A 17,472-nucleotide genomic window follows, 5' to 3' on the forward strand; every position below is an offset into this window, starting at 1 on the left:
GCCCAGACCTGTCTAGAAAGACCAGCTTTTAGCCACTGTATTTTTTTGTATCCCAGAATTATTTCTATTTTAGTATTATTGGTAAATAGTAGTAGTACATTTAGCATTTTTAAGTGTTTTGTATTTTTTAGTATTATTTAGTATTCAGTATTATTGGGTAAATTCAGAACTGCAGTATTTGACAATCTGTTGTTATATAGAATGTCATTATAGGGATTAAGGTAAGGGCAATACAATCTGAAGAAATCAAATAGTTTATCAAAGACCCAGCAGAGTAGTGACAGATTTAGTATCAAGTGTTAGAATCATAGCCAGCTGTCTTTGTAACAACTTTCATTTGGACTTTTAATTTTGAGGACATTAATGCTGACATATTTGGGAACATGAAATAAGTCATATGTTTCATGTTAAATCTCCTTTATGCAAAACAAAAACCCTGTATAATAATGTTATTTCTTTCTATTTTTCTTTTTCCCCTAATGCAGTGGGATGCATCCTGCCTTCAACCTGGAGTTTACCTCTGTGGCTTGGATTTATCACAGGAGCATTTGCCTTCAATCTCTGTGTTAACTAGAAATCAAGTAAAGACATGAGGAGATTTGTTTACTGCAAGGTGGTTCTGGCCACTTCACTGATGTGGGTCCTTGTGGATGTCTTCTTACTACTGTACTTCAGTGAATGTAACAAGTGTGATGACAAGAAGGAGAGGTCCCTGTTGCCTGCACTGAGGGGTGAGTACCTGTGAGGCAAACAAGCAGTGACAACAAAATATGAAACCTCAAAATAAGAGTAGTTTTGCCTCATTGCATTACCAGAGCAGAACTGGCAATGTACACTTAACCATGTGGAAGCTACTTTGATTTTCTAGGCCTTTGGGGTCCATTGGAAAAAAGGAAGAGTCAGTTAACCTCCAAGATACGTTTAATTTTAAATTCCAGTGTTCTGTGATGGCATGAAAAGAACTTTCAAATAAACTTTCAGATTGGACAGAATTTAAAATCTAGGCTCGCAGAAGCCCAAATCCTTTAAAAACCAAGCAACTGAGACAGATGGGGATGTTAAGGAACTTCATATGTCACCCCTAAATATTTACAAAACAGTTTTAAAAAAACAATTTTTAAAATAAAACACCTGCAAGGGCGCAGATTTCACCTGTGGACCATCAGACATTGGCTCTATGTTAAGAGCCAAAGATAATTTCAAGACTATTATAAAATCACTTTAACTCAGTATTTTCAATGACTAGATTCCAATTAATTCTGAATGGCAATTTTTCAGGTTAAGGCATAGGGATTCATTTTTAAATAATTCCAAACAACTTTCTCTATGCTTTCCTTTTTTGTTGACTTCAAGGTCTACAAGTAGTTATATTTCTGTAATATTCCTCAAAAATGGATATTTCTAAAATACATAAAGAGTTCTTCAAGCTAGTTTATTCTCATTGAACAAACATTAATTCTCTGCTTAGTAAATGTTTTAAGTGTAACTATGACGAAAGGTAAACTTTGAGTCTAGTTGAAATTTTCATACCTTTTGGAAAATGAATCTAAGTTACCAAGGTGACATTTTGCATTTATTTACTAATTGTAGTATATTCTAATATGATAGATAATTTCAAAGTTATTTATTAGTCAAGAAACTCAAACAGAATTTCATTACTACTATTCAATTATGTGAATATATGTGAATTTTAGGGAAACATAGAAGAGCAATTTCAAAAATTAATTTTGTCCAGAGAATATCTTGAATGTTCTAGATTTGCTTTAGATTAAAAAAAAAATGCTCTCACTCATTAAATTATGCGTATTCTCTCTTTTCAAAATGTATCTTACCTCACAAAAGTTTTTGATAAAATGAACTCAGAGTAAAGTTCATTGGAAGTGATGGAGTCTAGACCAATTTAGGTAGATTTTGTGCATTTTTATGTTTTTATTCTACAATTTTTCAGGAAGAAGAACTTTATGAGTCTATCAGTTTTTGATAAGTGAACATGTGATTGATTTACTGATTCATAGTTAAAACCCTGAAGTAAATAAGTCATTTGGTTTTTTATCTTTATTTTCTGGAGTCTGTTGAGCTGCTTCTTGGCTGAATGGAAGTGTGTTTTGGTGGATCACATCCATTTAGAATGATCACTTTGTCATTTGTTGAATGGAGGCATCTAGATCAGTCACACGAAAAAAGTTAGGACCTGATTCAGCAAAAAAAAACCAAAAAAACAAAAAAACAAAAATCAAAAAATGAAAAACAAAAAAAAAAGGCAGCCTTTTCCTCAAGTACCAAAAAAAGTACAATTTTGCTGATTCAAGTCCTTAATGCTCAGTTCTAAATCCCAAAATGCGAAATTTAATGATGCAAGGCAAAAATAATTTTCCCTTGTATTTAAATTGTAAAGTTAAACCATGTTGTCTTCATCTGTAAGACTTTTTGTCTTATCAACATACTGTGGGCTAGGTGATTTACTTACAACAGAAACTTATTTTTCAGTTTTGAATGCAGGGAAGTTCAAGATCAAAGCTCTGGCTGATGGTATATTGGAAGGGCCTGTTTCTCATATGAGACTGACTTCTCACAAACTTCAGCTGGCAAATGGTTAAGAGATCTTTTTGAGGCATTTCTGTAAGGGTGCCAATTCCAGTCATGAGGGCTTCCCCTCACGACTTAACCATCTCCCCAAGGCCACACCTCCTAATACTATTGCTATATCTTCTAAAGTTCTAACAAGTGAATTTTGGGCAGAAACATTCAGTCCACTGCACTTTAATTCGGCATGTTAATATCATTTATCTTATAAAATACTAAATAGACTTGAGGCTTTAATTTTATTTTTTATTATTTCAGAATATTTAGGAATTTTCACTATATATTTAAAGTTATTTACAAGCAGGTGATACCGTAGAAAGTGTGCTTGACTGATATTTTTCTTCTAAATCCACTAAAAAATGACTTTTGACTTAAAAACTGTGTTTGGATTAGGTGGTTTCTAAGTTGACTTATATTTTTAAATTTTATACAATTTTTAAGTACCCAGTGTTAACATACACTATGGATTAACTTTTAGGATATTTTCATTTTTTTATTCATCAATTATTTATTTAGTGTTTACTGTGTACAGAATCCTAGGTATATAACTAAGGTCATTGCTCTTTGGAATGTAAGGAAACTGGGTTCCTTCTAGTCATGGAGCTTATAATAAATCACAAAGTAATCATTTCTCTCTCCACATGCACACACACATACACTCCATGTGTTATTAACTATGGGGGCACTCTGAGAAACATCATGGAGCATGCTTATTCAGCTAAGACTGCTGTGACCTAGCAAGGTAATAAGATCTTACTTTAGCACCAATGTATATGCAGTTTCCATTCTTGACACATATTCAGTTAAGTATACAAATTCAGCTAAAACAGTAAAGTAAAGGTACACATGTTTACAAGACATAATGGGTGTTCGGATGAAGATGAATGCTCTAAGTAAAGGAAACAATCTAGGGGATTAGATAAAATTTCACAGAGGCTATGGCATTAAGGTTTGGGTCTACAATATAAGACTTGGAAATAACTAGTTAAAGAAGAAAATGCAAAATTTTAAATTAGATTAATAAAGATTTCAGCAGTATCTTCTATCAGAATAATTTTAAAGGAGAAAATTACAGAGTTAAAATGTGGCTATTTAAATAACAACTCCTAAAATTTAGAGTAATTAAGACTGTAGTATTGACACAAAGCAGGAGGAGAGAGAAATTGTCCAAGGGAATAGATTTAGTCCTTAGACATAGATGCACACTTCTGAAACATGCATTATATGACAGGAAGCACTACAGATCAATGGGAAAGAGGGGCTGTTCAGTAAATGGAACTGAGAATGAAATGGTAATCTGTGTGGTAAAAGATGCCTCATTCTTGTCCCCAACCAATATAAACTTTGAATGTACTACAAATTTAAATGCCAAAAACAAAAATTTAACTTGAATAGAAAAAAAAAATTAGGCATCTATATGATCTTGAAATAAGGAAAATTCTTAAACACAGGAACATTGGCATAAAAAAAAGTCACTCATTGTTATTGTTAAAGATATTCTAGGAACACACAGCTAACAAGCTCTTAACAAGTATATATAAATAATATATGTATATGTATATATTCTTATTATTAATAAGAAAAACCCAAATACCTGGACACTATGGTGCATACATATAATCCCAGTGACTCAAGAGAATGAGGCAGAAGAATCACAAATTTGAGGCCAATCTCTGCAACTTAGGGAGACCCTGTCTTAAAATTATACATATATATAAAAGGACTGGGAGTGTGTAACTTAGTGGTGGTGTGCTTTCCTGGGTTCAATCCCCAGTATCTCTCCAACACATACACACATAAAAATAAAGGTAGAAAACCCCAAATAACCCAATAGAAAAATATAAGCAATATAATTGGGTAGACATTTTAGAAAAGCAAACATACATGGCAATTAAACTTATGAGGAGATAATTAATATACATTATAAACAGGGAAAAACAGATCAAGGCTACAATGACATGCACTTACATCCATTCAGCTAACAACAATTAAAACGGTTGATAACACTAATTATTAGAGTTGATGCATGTCTACACTTATGGGATAACTTCAGATAACAATTTGATAGTATTTCTGAAATACTATCAAACATGAACATTCATAAAGGACTCAGAAGTCATAGTCATATGTCCAAGAATATTTCTTACACAAGTATGTTCATAGTGCTGTTCCTCATAAGAATAAAACTTGTAAATAACATACTGAAGGCTAGACATTGGCGTATCAATACAGGGAATTATTATATACTAATCAAAATGAATGATTTTTCATCAATATGAAAGAATCTTGACCAGTAGTAAGATAATGATAACAGTTATCCCCCACAATGATTATGTATACATTTACTACTTGGAAAGCAAAAAGTAACTAAAATTTAAGAACATACATTGCAAGAGTGTATATAGATATAAGACTTTATAAAAAGCAAGTGAGGCTAATCATGAATATAGGATTTAGAATGTTGCCTGTCATGACTGTGGGGAAAGAAAGGGATGGTATCAGAGTGAACATTTTGACCTGATATGAACCATTACAAGAGTCCTAGATTTGTTTTGGATGTGGGTTTGATATGTTATTTTTATGAATAACTAAATGAATAAATAAATGTCACTGAATGGATTTAAAAAGTGAGAAGCCACTAATGGCTTCAAAAAATAGGGCAGACATACTCAGATTTGTGTTATGGGAAAATCACTGTGGATGAAACGTGGACAATTTATTGGAGAAGAGACACTGTTTATAGGGCACTGGGTAGGATGCTGTCCAGCAGTTCATGCATCCTGTGTTGGAAGTGATGCCTATTTACAACAGACCAGTAGGAATGAGGTCTGAGAGAAATAGGCAAAAATTAAAATCTGGGTGCTTGACTGGATCTGGTATATATTATAGACGGAGGTACCAAAGACAAGTCTTGGGTTTTTCGGATCCAGTTTCCAGAGGGAGGGCTCAGGAGATGCTTTGAGAAGGACGTGTTGAATTTGAGACACCTGTTAGGTAAAGAAATGAAATTGTTCAGTCAGAAGTTGGCTACATTATTCAACTTGATAAACTCAAAAAAAAAAAAAAAAACAATTTTATCATCATTTTTCTAAAGTAGTTTATATTTTTATCTTCTTTTTAAAATGGAGTATGTGGAACATAATTGAATCTTTGTTACAGAGTCAGCATTGTCATTTTACACATCAATAACTGAGTAATGCTGTAAAAAGAGATGATTTCAGGAGTTTATGAGAGTGTGTAGACCTGTTCAAACATTAGATGCAGACACATGCAGATCTATGTCTTGTCTTTTTCTATTTTATAAAGGACTGCTTTTGATAACATAAATACTTATTAGGGGAGCATATTAATTCTTTCATGTCATCCTGCCACTTAGAACTACAATGCACTAACAGATTTTCCCACTCCTGTTTATATGGAAGACTAAGTGGTGCTTATAACCAGATTGGAAGAGTTAGAGTAGATATTTGAGAGGATTTAAAAAACCAAATATGCTGTAGTATACCTGTAAAAGCTCTAGGGAAATTTGAAGTCATGGGGCAGGTTTGCATGAGCACTGTGCCAGTGTGGATTTTAGTCCCAATTCCCTCGCTAATGTCCTGTATCCTCAGGCAAGTGAATTAGTGTCTATGGACCTCAAGTTTCCCTGTAACATGAAACAAATATGAATCAATAGTTTAAATATGTTACTGGTTCCTAATTGAATGCTGTTTCTAGCATTTATGAATTCCAGGAAATGTAGCAGTGCAAGCTATGTTATTTTCTACCTTTCGGTAGTTCAAAGATAATGTGTAGTCTGAGATAGGAAATGGTGGTATAGAAGTGATTTAGGGGGAAGAGATCTTCCTAGAAACCCCAGAGGGCCTTTACAGCATCACAGAGGACAGCAGTGATACAGAAATTGAAGTTGTGTGAGGCTAAGGGGGCCTGCCAGAATTTTATTAACCAACAGAATAGTTTTTGATTATTATACTCTTTTAGGTTCAATAAAGGATTCTGCCATCAGTAAATGCTAGTTTGCATTGGAGTTTAAGTTTCATGCTTTCACTAGGTACCACCATGGGCATACATATTCTGAAAACTCTAATTGAGTGCTTTTCTTTATTCTCACCTGGACCCTCTCAAGCTGTCCAGTGGATGTTTAAACCTTGGTCAGGAAGTTATTTAGTAGGGATCATTCTGCTTGCAGACCTCTATAAAACAGTCATCATCTTATCTGGCATTTTTAGGTTCTCAAAATTATCCTTCTCCACTTGTGTCCTTCACACCTCCCCACTGCAGGCTCTGCACTGGGGAACATAAAAATGGTGGTTTTGCCAACCCATGATCTCAGTTTGGTATCTCCATATCTCTCTTGTGTCTGCAAGGCAGAGTAGCTGGTTTCTTCTTATAAATTGAGGGAAATAAACTGTCTCACTCTCTTGGATCCCTCTTCTGCTGCTTTCTAAATGATCTCCTCAGTCATGGATTAATTTATTAGATAGCTAGTGTCATTGACTTTGTTCGACTAATCTTTGGTGCTTGAAAGAGAGAATTCTTGTGTGTGAGGAAAAACCAATGACTAGAGAATTAAAGTACTAAACTAAGAATGAATTTTCTCTGTTTTAAAAAATATATGGCTTAATCTTTATGGATGGGTAGAAGAGTCTGATACATTAAAATGGATTGTCAAATGGATTATACTGGAAATACCCCATGTATTATGATGACCTCTAATATTAGGGTGATGGGCAATGGTATTTATAGTCTTACAAAAAGTGGGGTGTATGGACATGGTCAACATAGATAAGCGCATGTATTTCCCAGAAAATTTTGAAAAGCTCAAATTATCTCTGTGTGCTGATGACACATTCCTATAGTTAGAAGACTCCACCATAAGATTTCTAGAGCTTACAAGTGAACTCAGCAAATTAGCAGGATACAAGATCAACACCCATAAATTAATTGCATTTCTATATTCCAATGATGATCCCACTTAAGAAGAAATTAGGAAAATAATCCCATTCTAACAAAAGACATAAATGAACTCTAAAATGAAAATTACAGGACACTAAAGAAAGAAATTGAGGAAGACCTTAGAAGATGGAAAAATCTTCCATGTTCTTTGATAGGTAGAATTAATATTATCAAAATAACCCCACCACTATGCAAATTCAATGCAATTTCCATCAAAATTCTAATGACATTCTTCACAGAAATAGAAAAATCAATTAGGAAATTCATTTTGAAAAATAAGAGATCCAGAATATCCAAAGCAAAAGTGAAACAGGAACCATCACAATACCAGATGTTAAATTATACTACATGGCTTTGGTAATAAAAACAACATGGTTGCTGGTACCAAAACAGTCATCAGGACTGACAGAATAGCATAGGAAACCCAGAGTCAAACCCACATATCAAATTATCTCACACTAGACAAAGGCACCAAAAACATACATTGGAGAAAAGATAGCCTTTTCAACAAATGGTGCTGGGGAAAGTGGAAATCCACATGTAGTAGAATGAAATTTAATCCCTATCTCTTACCCTACACAAACCCAACTCAAAGTGGACCAAAGACCTAGGAATTAGAAAAGAAACCCTGCATAAACGAGAAGAAAATGTAGACCCAACTCTCTATTATGTTGGCTTAGGAACTGACTTCCTAAAGCATAAGAAATAAAACAAAACAAAAAAAATCAGTAAGTGGGACAGCATCAAATTTAAAAGCTTCTGTGCTGCAAAGGAAACAGTCAAGAGCAGGAAGAGAGTCAACAGAATGGGAGAAAATATTTGCCACCTGCACCTTAGACACAGCATTAATATCCGGGATATACAAAGAACTCAGAAAAACTTAACACCAAAACCTAAAAATAATAATCTAACCAACCAATGATCAAAAGAACTAAACAGACACTTTTCAAAAGAAGAAATATAAATGGTTGACAAATATTTGAGAAAAATATTCAACATCTCTAGCAATTAGTGAAATGCAAATTAAAACTACACTGGGATTTCACATTACTCCCATCAGAATGGCAATTACCAGCAACACAAGTAACAATAAATGTTGGCCAGGACTTGGGAAAAGTTACACTCATACATTGTTTGTGGGACTACAAATTGGTGCAACCACTCTAGAAAGCAGTATGGAGATTCCTCAAAAATACTAAGAGTTGAACCACCATATGTCCCAACTATTATGACCCAGTTAACTCACTCCTTAGTATATAGCCAAAGGATTTAAAATCAGCATACTACAGTGACACAGCCTCATCAATATTTATACTAGTACAATTCACAAAAGTCAAGCTATGGAACCAACCTAGGTGCTCTTCAGTAGGTGAATGGATAAAGACAATGTGGTATATATATAAACAAAGGAATGTTACTTAGCCATAAAGAAAAATGACTTTTTGTCATTTGCAGGTATTGAATGAAACTGGAGACTGTCATGCTAAGTGAAAAAGCCAGTCCCTAAAAGTCAAAGGTCAAACATTTTCTCTGATTTGGGGGAACTTATTCAAAATAAGGTAGGAGAGAATTAAAAAAGAAGAGAAGAGAGATCAGTGGAGCAGAAAAAGGGAAATGAAGGCAAGGGAGGAGGGATGAGACAGGGAAAGTCAGTGGAATGCATCTGACCTACTGTCCTATGTACAGACATGAATATACCACAGTGAATCTTACCATCATGTGTGTAACAGAAGACACTAATTTTTATAAAAAACTATAAGTAAATAGTAGATTAGTAGAGTAGATGGAAAGAAATGGGGTAGAAGGAAGGGGCAGAAAGGGGGAGTACTGAATTAGAACAAATTGTATTCCATGCTTTTATATTCATGTCAGAATGAATTCTATTGTCATGTATAACTAGAAAGAGCCAATTTTCAAAAGAAAAGAAAGAAAAATTAATAGACTTGGTCGAATTTTGACCTCTGATATTTGCTTTGGTTTCTCATACTCTTGTCCACAATTCATTCTGGTCCTCACAGTCACATCAATGTCGTGAATAAAAATAAATACAGTCATGAAAGAGCATTAGATATACTGTCCAACACACTGTGTATGCATTATTTCAATTAATTTTGAAAGCAATATTGAAGGTAAGTACTGTTCGTATACCAATTTTATACATGAGAAACCGAGACAGAAAATGTAATTAATTCTAGAAGTAGTTAAGAAGAAAAAAAGATTTTACAGCCTGGTTTGTCAAAATTTTTAGCCCAGACTTTGAACTATAAGACTATGCTGTCTCCCTGACTTAGATATACCTGAACTCCTTCTAAAGAACCAAGTAATCATGTTTGTACACTATTTGTAAAATATTCATACAGATCAATGTTTCTGGAGGACATTGAAGGAGATGGCCACTGACTTTAGGTTAAAAAGTGCCTTGTTCAATCTATTATAAGAAAAAGTATCTGTGCTAGGTTCTCCTAGACTTATTTCAGACTTTTGCAGTTTTGCATTTATTGACTCACTGCAGAATAGTGATTAATTTAGGTTATAATTTTCCTCAGCAGTGACCTTTGAGGCAAGCCTCTGAAATCTTAGAAAGGATAGTTGGAGATTAAAAACAATAGTGAGATAGTGTTATTTTTAAAGGTTAATAGGAATAATTAATGCCAACATTTTATCCACTAATTCAGTAAAATGCTGGTTATGTACTATGTAATGTACAGAGTTTAATCAAGTATAACATCTGTCTTGAAGAATCTCACAGTTTAATGGAGACAGGGTGTGTACATAACTACTTCACAAAGTTGAAAGCAATGACTGCTGTGACAGATAACAAATAAACTAGTGTGAGAATTAAAAGGTCTTGATATATAGAAGATATGTGGACATGTGAAAATTGCAAACAAGAGGAAAATAGGAGAAAATAAAGTATCAGGGGAAGAGTGTTGTCTTTCCTGAAGATGAGGATATAAAGTACAGAAAATCTGTTGATTGTAGCAGAATCAGACACAAAAGGAATTTCTAGACTTAAGGTTGATAGGAAAAAGATTTCAAAGGACTTTGAGTGCTAGGGAAGTAATTTTAACTTGTTTTCTAGGAACGAGTTATTGAAGGTTTCTGGAAAATGAAGTTTTATTGATCATCAGCTGAAATTTAGGAGACTACAATTACATATGCAAGATGAGCACTAAGGCATTTTTATCTTTTATTTAAATAAAGACATAACCACCAGTTTTATTCATTAATTAAAACTACTCAATTTAGTAACTAAGTGGAATATGTAGTTGTTTAAATTGTTCACTTTGCAAATTAATTAATAGGAACAAGAAAGATTTTCTTTTTGTAAAATTGAATTTAGATGGCATTTTAGAAAGTAAGTACTCAAGTCCAAATTTATAGAAGTACATACATTATATATATGAATTTTTGTATATGAATTATATCTCAACAAACATTAAAAAACTCAAAAACTTTGTTGAATGTTAAATAAGTTGCTAAAACTCATAAGCATTGTTTTGTATCAGAACTGGGGGTAGAAAAAATGTATTCCTGTTTTTTTGTGTAGCAGGGGAGAAAAGAATTCAGAAGTATATGAAAGAAATGTCAGCATATCAATGCTTGTACTAGCTGAAGAAGGGAGAAGACATGAAATGAAAATAAAAAATCAATAACACACTATCTGTCTTTTGAAGGCAAGATATTTTTCAATTCTGTGAAGACTGGAGTTGACTAAATAGAGTGAATGGGATGAAACTATCTTCCAGATAGCCTACCAATAAAGTTGGAGAGGACAAATCTTACCTCTGCCCCCTGGAAATCGATCTCATAAAAGGGCTAAACTGTAGTAGAGACAGCTGGTCAAGTTAGTTTTATCAGTTTTGTTCACTTCCGTCTACATCACTTATGCCAGTGGTTGGCTCAAAGTGGCTGTTCAATTAATTTTTAATTGAATGAAGAATGAAGGAAAGAATGTATGATCAGCTTGTCACTCTCTGAGTATTTCCATGATCATTGAGTTTATGTTTATTATTAAAAAAGCTTGAAATAACTCAATTATTGTCCCTAAAAAGACTTTAAAAATTTAGTTTATAGACATGGCCCAAACTTTGGATATTCTAAAATATTTATTGACCCACATAATTTGGTTTACATCCCAAACTGGCAAAATTTTAGCCAAGGACTGTCCTTTTTCCTCATTGTATATGCTATCTCTGTGATATAGAGACTTAGGAAAGATCACAGAATATTAACATTGTAATGGCACTGCCGGTGAAGCAAGCCCAGGTGGAATATCACGTGGGATACATGGAATGAATCAATACATAGAAGACAGAACAAATACTTAAGAAAGTTACACTGAACTTTGAAGAAGATATAGGCAGGTGATATATTTGATTCTTCTATAAAAAGTGATAGAAAAAATGGAGATGATGGAAAATGAATGTAATCATTAATATTGGAAAGCCATAAAGTGAAAAATTCACCCAGTTTACTGAGAGTGAAAAATTCACCAAATTACTGAGAGTAATGTGATTGTAGAACAGGTCTCACAGGTAGTCGATAAGTAAAACTTCATATAAATACAATGTAGGGAATAATTAAGGAATGCTGTTTTTAAATCAACTTTAGGTATTTATTAAAATGCTCCATTTTGGCCAGATGCGGGGTTGTACATACCTGTGACTCAGGAGGTTGAGACAGGATTACAAGTTTGAGACCAACCTGGGCAATACTCTGTCTTAAAATTTTCAGAAGAACTGGAGATGTAGCTCAGTGGTAGACTGTCCCTGGGCTCAGTCCCTAGTACAGGGGTGGTGGGGGATGGAGGGATAGCTCCATTTTAAGAATAAATTTTTTGAGTTTTGACAAATGAGTTCCAGGTTCAACCTCAAAATCGTGATTCCCCCCAAATATTGTCCTACTGTTATGCAGGCAATTCTGTATCTCTAGTCAGGTAATTATTGATCTGGTTTTAGTGGCTATTGGTTAGTTTTACCTATTCTAGAAAATCTGATGAATAAACAGGATCTGCTAATATGGAATGTGTTGGGCTACCTTTTGTTCATCATAGAGATTTTAAAAGTAATTGTGATGTTAAGTGCATCATGTTCTATTGCTCAGAAATATTTGGCTATATTGTGTCTTAGAGTATTTTGTGCTGCTATAACAATATGTCTGAGACTGGCAAATTTATATTCATAAGTACAGAAATTTATTTCTCACACACTGGAGGCTAAAAAGTGTAGGATCAAGACACTGTCAGATTAGGCGTCTGGTTCCAAGATGTTCCCCAGGGCAGAGAGCTATTGTAGCTTCAAGTGGTGGAATAGCAGAAGAGAGAACCCAATCACGTAAGTCCTTTTGATAGGAGTATGACTCCATTCATGGGGTTTTTGCTCTCATGATCTAAACAACTGCCCCTCTTAAAAGTGTCCATGTCCCAACACCTGCACATCAGGAATCATTTCCAATGCATGAATTTGAAGGATTCATTTAGACCATAGCATAATGATGGATTACAATTTTTTATTCTTTCATTTGTTGGAGGACACTTAGGTTGTTTCCATCTTTTTGGGACTTGAACGAAGCTACATTCATACACAATTCAATGTGTGGACATATGTTTTCATAACTCTTGGGAAAATACCAAGGAGTAGAAGTGCTGAGTCATATGCTAAGTATATGTTTAATTTTGAGAAATACTGCCAGTCTGTTTTCCCAAGTCTGAGTATTTTCTGTTCCCATTTTAGGAAATTTGGTAAGTTCATGGTGGTATCTCATTGTGATTTAAATTTGCACTTCTTGAAAACTGTTGAATAATGAGCATTATTTTATGTTTTTTTATTGGCTAATCTTCTCTATGAACTCTCTATTCAATTTTTCTTGCCTGTTTTTAAATAGGGTTGTTGCTTATGTTTTCTTTTCAATTGCATCTTTGAAAGACCAGAGTTTTAATTTTCATGAAATCTAATGCATAATATTTTTGTGTGTGTGTGTCCTAAGAAATCTTTGGGTATTCCAAGGTTTTGAAATTTTTCTCCTGTATTTTTTTTTTTTTTTCTAAAAGTCAAGTGATTTTTTTTTTTTACCTTTTAAGAGTTGAGTTATTGTGTACAGTATGAAGAGAGTCAGGATACTTTTCCCAAAATAAAATTATAGTAGTTTCAGAAACATTCCTTCCTTGAAGATAAGAAAGAAAAGAATTTTAGATAGCATTTTTATATTTCTCAAGTATTTGCCTATAAGCCTTAGTATTGCTTTTATGAATGATTTGGTTATAAATAATGGAATTATTTTAAATAATTCATTGCCTGAAAATATTGCCTGTAGAATTTGCTAAATAACTTGAAAAATATCTAGATTTTATTAAATTTTTAGGTTGCTTTTTTGTTTTTGGTTCTGAGGATGTCAAACCCAGGCAGGGCCTTGTGTGTGCTAGGCAAGAGCTCTATCTCTGACATATACTCCCAGCCCTTCTTGAGGCGTTTAATTTGAAGAAAAATAAAGAATATAATCTAATTTATTGAATTACTTTGCAAAATAGCACTTTTTTTCTAATAATAAAATGAGTATTCATTGTAGAAAAAAGCTAAAATATAAAAGAAAAATAACTTGGAAATTGGACCCAGAAACTGCTTATTCTGAAATAAAATTTCAATTTTAATTTTTTAGATCAATATTTCAGCATCATTTTTTCCTGTATGATATATTCTTCAAGGTTTATTTTTTAATGGCCACAGATTATTTTATCTCATGCATTTCTACATGGTAATTTTCATTACTATTTGTCACTATTCTTTTTAGATTGTTTCACATTTTTTATGAATATTTTTATGAAGTTATTTTTGAATATTTTGCTGCTTATATTCTTAGGCTAGAGCCTTGGTTACACAATTTAATTTTTAAAGGCCTAAATATTTTTATATAGACATTTCTGATGATTTTTTGGGAATTCTATTGATCTTCAATTTTCAGTAAATGAGAATACTTATTACAATATTTATAACAATTTCAAAAACATTTGATGATTAGATTTTTAATCATAGGTTCTTTGAATTTTTCAGTTTTTTTGCACATTGAATGATTTATATATATAATTACATAATTTGATGTATAATCATATATAATTATACATTTAATTCTAACATACTAATAAGGATACCTTTAACTTTTTTGGAAATGTTCAGTTGTGACATGTATTGAACCATTTATTATTACTGGTCTTTTTGTGGTTACCATTAACATATGGAAAATCTACCTATATATCAGCATCTTATTTTGGCTATTCATTTGATTCCATTGATTTATCTTTTAATCATACTCCAGACCAAAATTTTGATTATTTAGCTTCTTATTATCAGATAATATGCTTGACAAGCTGTAGTCTCTCTAGATTGGAGAATGAGTGTTTTCATAGACTCTTTTTAGTATTTCTACTATGCCAATATATTACTGTTCTGGTCTGTAAAATGAGAGGTGCAGGCTTACTCTTCTTTTGTATTGAAAAAAATCCAAATTCATGGATTTTTTTCCCATGAAAAACAAATAGAACATATTGCATTGTCAGTGATGTTTACAATATATTTCAATAGAATTGATTTGTGAAAATATGCCAGAATATTTTTCTAAAAATATGCCTGGCATCAGTATAAAGTATCCTTCATCTTTTTGTTTTATATTTTTTGAAAGAATATGCACACATGTTTTCTTAGAAGTTTGTAGGTCTGTCATATTGATTACTTTGGTACAGTGTGAAGATAAGATAGTATTGGATATAAGACAGTACAGAGGAAAAGACACTGGTGCTGTGTTTAGATCTGGATTTTATCATATCTATGGCCTCACTGAGAAGTCTATTCCAGATGTAATCTCCCTTCCAACTTTAACTTTTGAGTATTAAATAAACTAGAAAAGTACATTAAGAAACATAAATGACTCCACAAAATGTTAATATAAAATATTCCTAATTTACCTTAAAGTATTATTCTAAAATCAAAATATTTTTCATTTCATTAAAGCACTTTTAAAATGTTGTTTTTATTAGAAATTACTCAAATATAATACCTGATTCTGTCTTTGGGATGTTTATTCTCCTTCTGGGTTACAATAACCCAGGTTTAATTTTTTAAATCTTTATTTTCAATGTAGAAAAAAATAAAAATGATTTGAAACTCCTACAAGACAACTATACATACATAGATTATTACAATTAAAGTTTAGTTTTTTTTTAATATTTCTAATAGTTATTTTTTAAATATTAATTTTTAATATTTTTAAATATTTTAATATTTTTAATAGTTATTTTTTAAATATTTCTAATATTAAATATTAGAAATATTAAATATTTTAATATTTTTAAAATATTTCTAATAGTTATTTTCCTTTATTTAATTTTTATATCCTATTGTATTTGTCTGAATTTTGGGCATTTTCCTGAATTATTAAATGTTTCTTATAGTTCAATTTTATGGACTATACATTATTTCAACTAATACATCATAATTTGCTTAAATATATGCTTTTGGATATTAAAAGGAAAGTAAAAAGTTGAAAAATCTTAATTACTTCCTCGTTCAATAATGACATGTTATTATTTTTTGTCATGTGGTATGGCTCTCTTGTGTTTGTTTAAAGTACTCTTTGAATTTATTTGGGCACATCGAATCCTAATTGTGCTTAATATTTATTATATGTGACATGAACTGGGCCTCAAAGGATAAGTTTCTAGTGGTAAGAAATTATTCTTAAGGAAACTGATGTTCTTGTTGAATTAGAAGGATCATGTATATTATCAACACTCTCCAGCATTAGCTCCCACTTAGTAAGAGTCTACTAGGTGCCGAACACTGAGTTCAGAGCACCATGTACTTTATCACTTTGTCTTTAAACATTTCTGTGGAGAAATTAAGAGATAATTATATTGAAAACATTTTCCAAATATATTCCACATCTGTCTCCAAACTACATAGTCTTCCCACGATCACTTCACCAAAAATGGTTTGCGCTTCTGTATTGCTAAATTAATGTCCAATTCTCAACCTTTATTTTACTAACCAATCTTATAACTTCTGAAACAGTTCACCATTATCACGTCCTTGCAATGCTGTTGTTATGGTAGAAGCTTTCACACTCTTATTTTTTTTTGTTGAACTGTTCCTTCCCAATCTCTTTGCATATTCCCTCTTTATCTCACGTCCTGATGTTAAGGTAGCCCAGGAACTGGATTGGATTCATCAGTTCTTTCTATTCAGACTCACTCTTAGTGATCTTATGCAATTCAGGGTCATTCCTTTACACACCATGATATACTTTTTCAATTTTAAAATTTTGATATCCATCTTACAGTGCTCCAAATTTTTAGATATTATGACTTAGGTTTAATTGATATTTTCTTTTTCAAGGGGGGGGGCAGTTAAGAAACATCTGAAACTTAACTGTGTCTAAAACTGAGCTCCTGATCTTCTACCAAAAGCTATTCTGCTTGTAGTCATCTCTATCTTAATTTTTAAAAACAGTTCTATCACTCCAGCTGCATAAGCCAAAAATATTTGTCGTCCTTAACTTTTTCTCTCACATTCCATATTAGCAGATCCTGTTTATTCTTCCTTCATAATATATTCAGAATTCAAACCTAAGTCAGATCATACCATTTCTGTACTCTTACCACTTTGCTGGTTCCCATTGCTCAGAGTAAAAGTAAAGTCCTTACAATGGCTTACCCAAATCCCATACCAGGTGCCCTGTAACAGTTAGGGCTACTTCATGGGCCATTATTCACCCCAATTCACTCCACTCTAGTCACACTGCCTTTCTTGCTATTCTTGTAATATGCTTTGTGTCCTTCTACTTCTGGGCCTTTGTCTTGTTGTCTCTTCTGTTATGAGGTTCTTTCTCAAATTTCTTTTCCTTTTTATGTCTTATTTTTATCCCCTTGCCTCTTTCAGACGT

At 32.6% G+C, this 17,472-nt stretch overlaps 1 protein-coding gene across 1 annotated transcript in view; it reads left to right on the forward strand.

Annotated features, from left to right (window-relative positions):
- Nucleotides 1–17,472, forward strand: part of Galnt13 (polypeptide N-acetylgalactosaminyltransferase 13) — a 540,229-nt gene that overhangs the window by 56,930 nt on the left and 465,827 nt on the right. The window contains 1 exon segment of the mRNA XM_047546171.1: nt 486–731. Coding sequence (XP_047402127.1) covers nt 590–731 — 142 coding nt within the window. The 5' untranslated portion in view covers nt 486–589.

This window comes from Sciurus carolinensis, chromosome 3 (assembly GCF_902686445.1).
Source record: "Sciurus carolinensis chromosome 3, mSciCar1.2, whole genome shotgun sequence".
Lineage (NCBI taxonomy): Eukaryota > Metazoa > Chordata > Mammalia > Rodentia > Sciuridae > Sciurus > Sciurus carolinensis.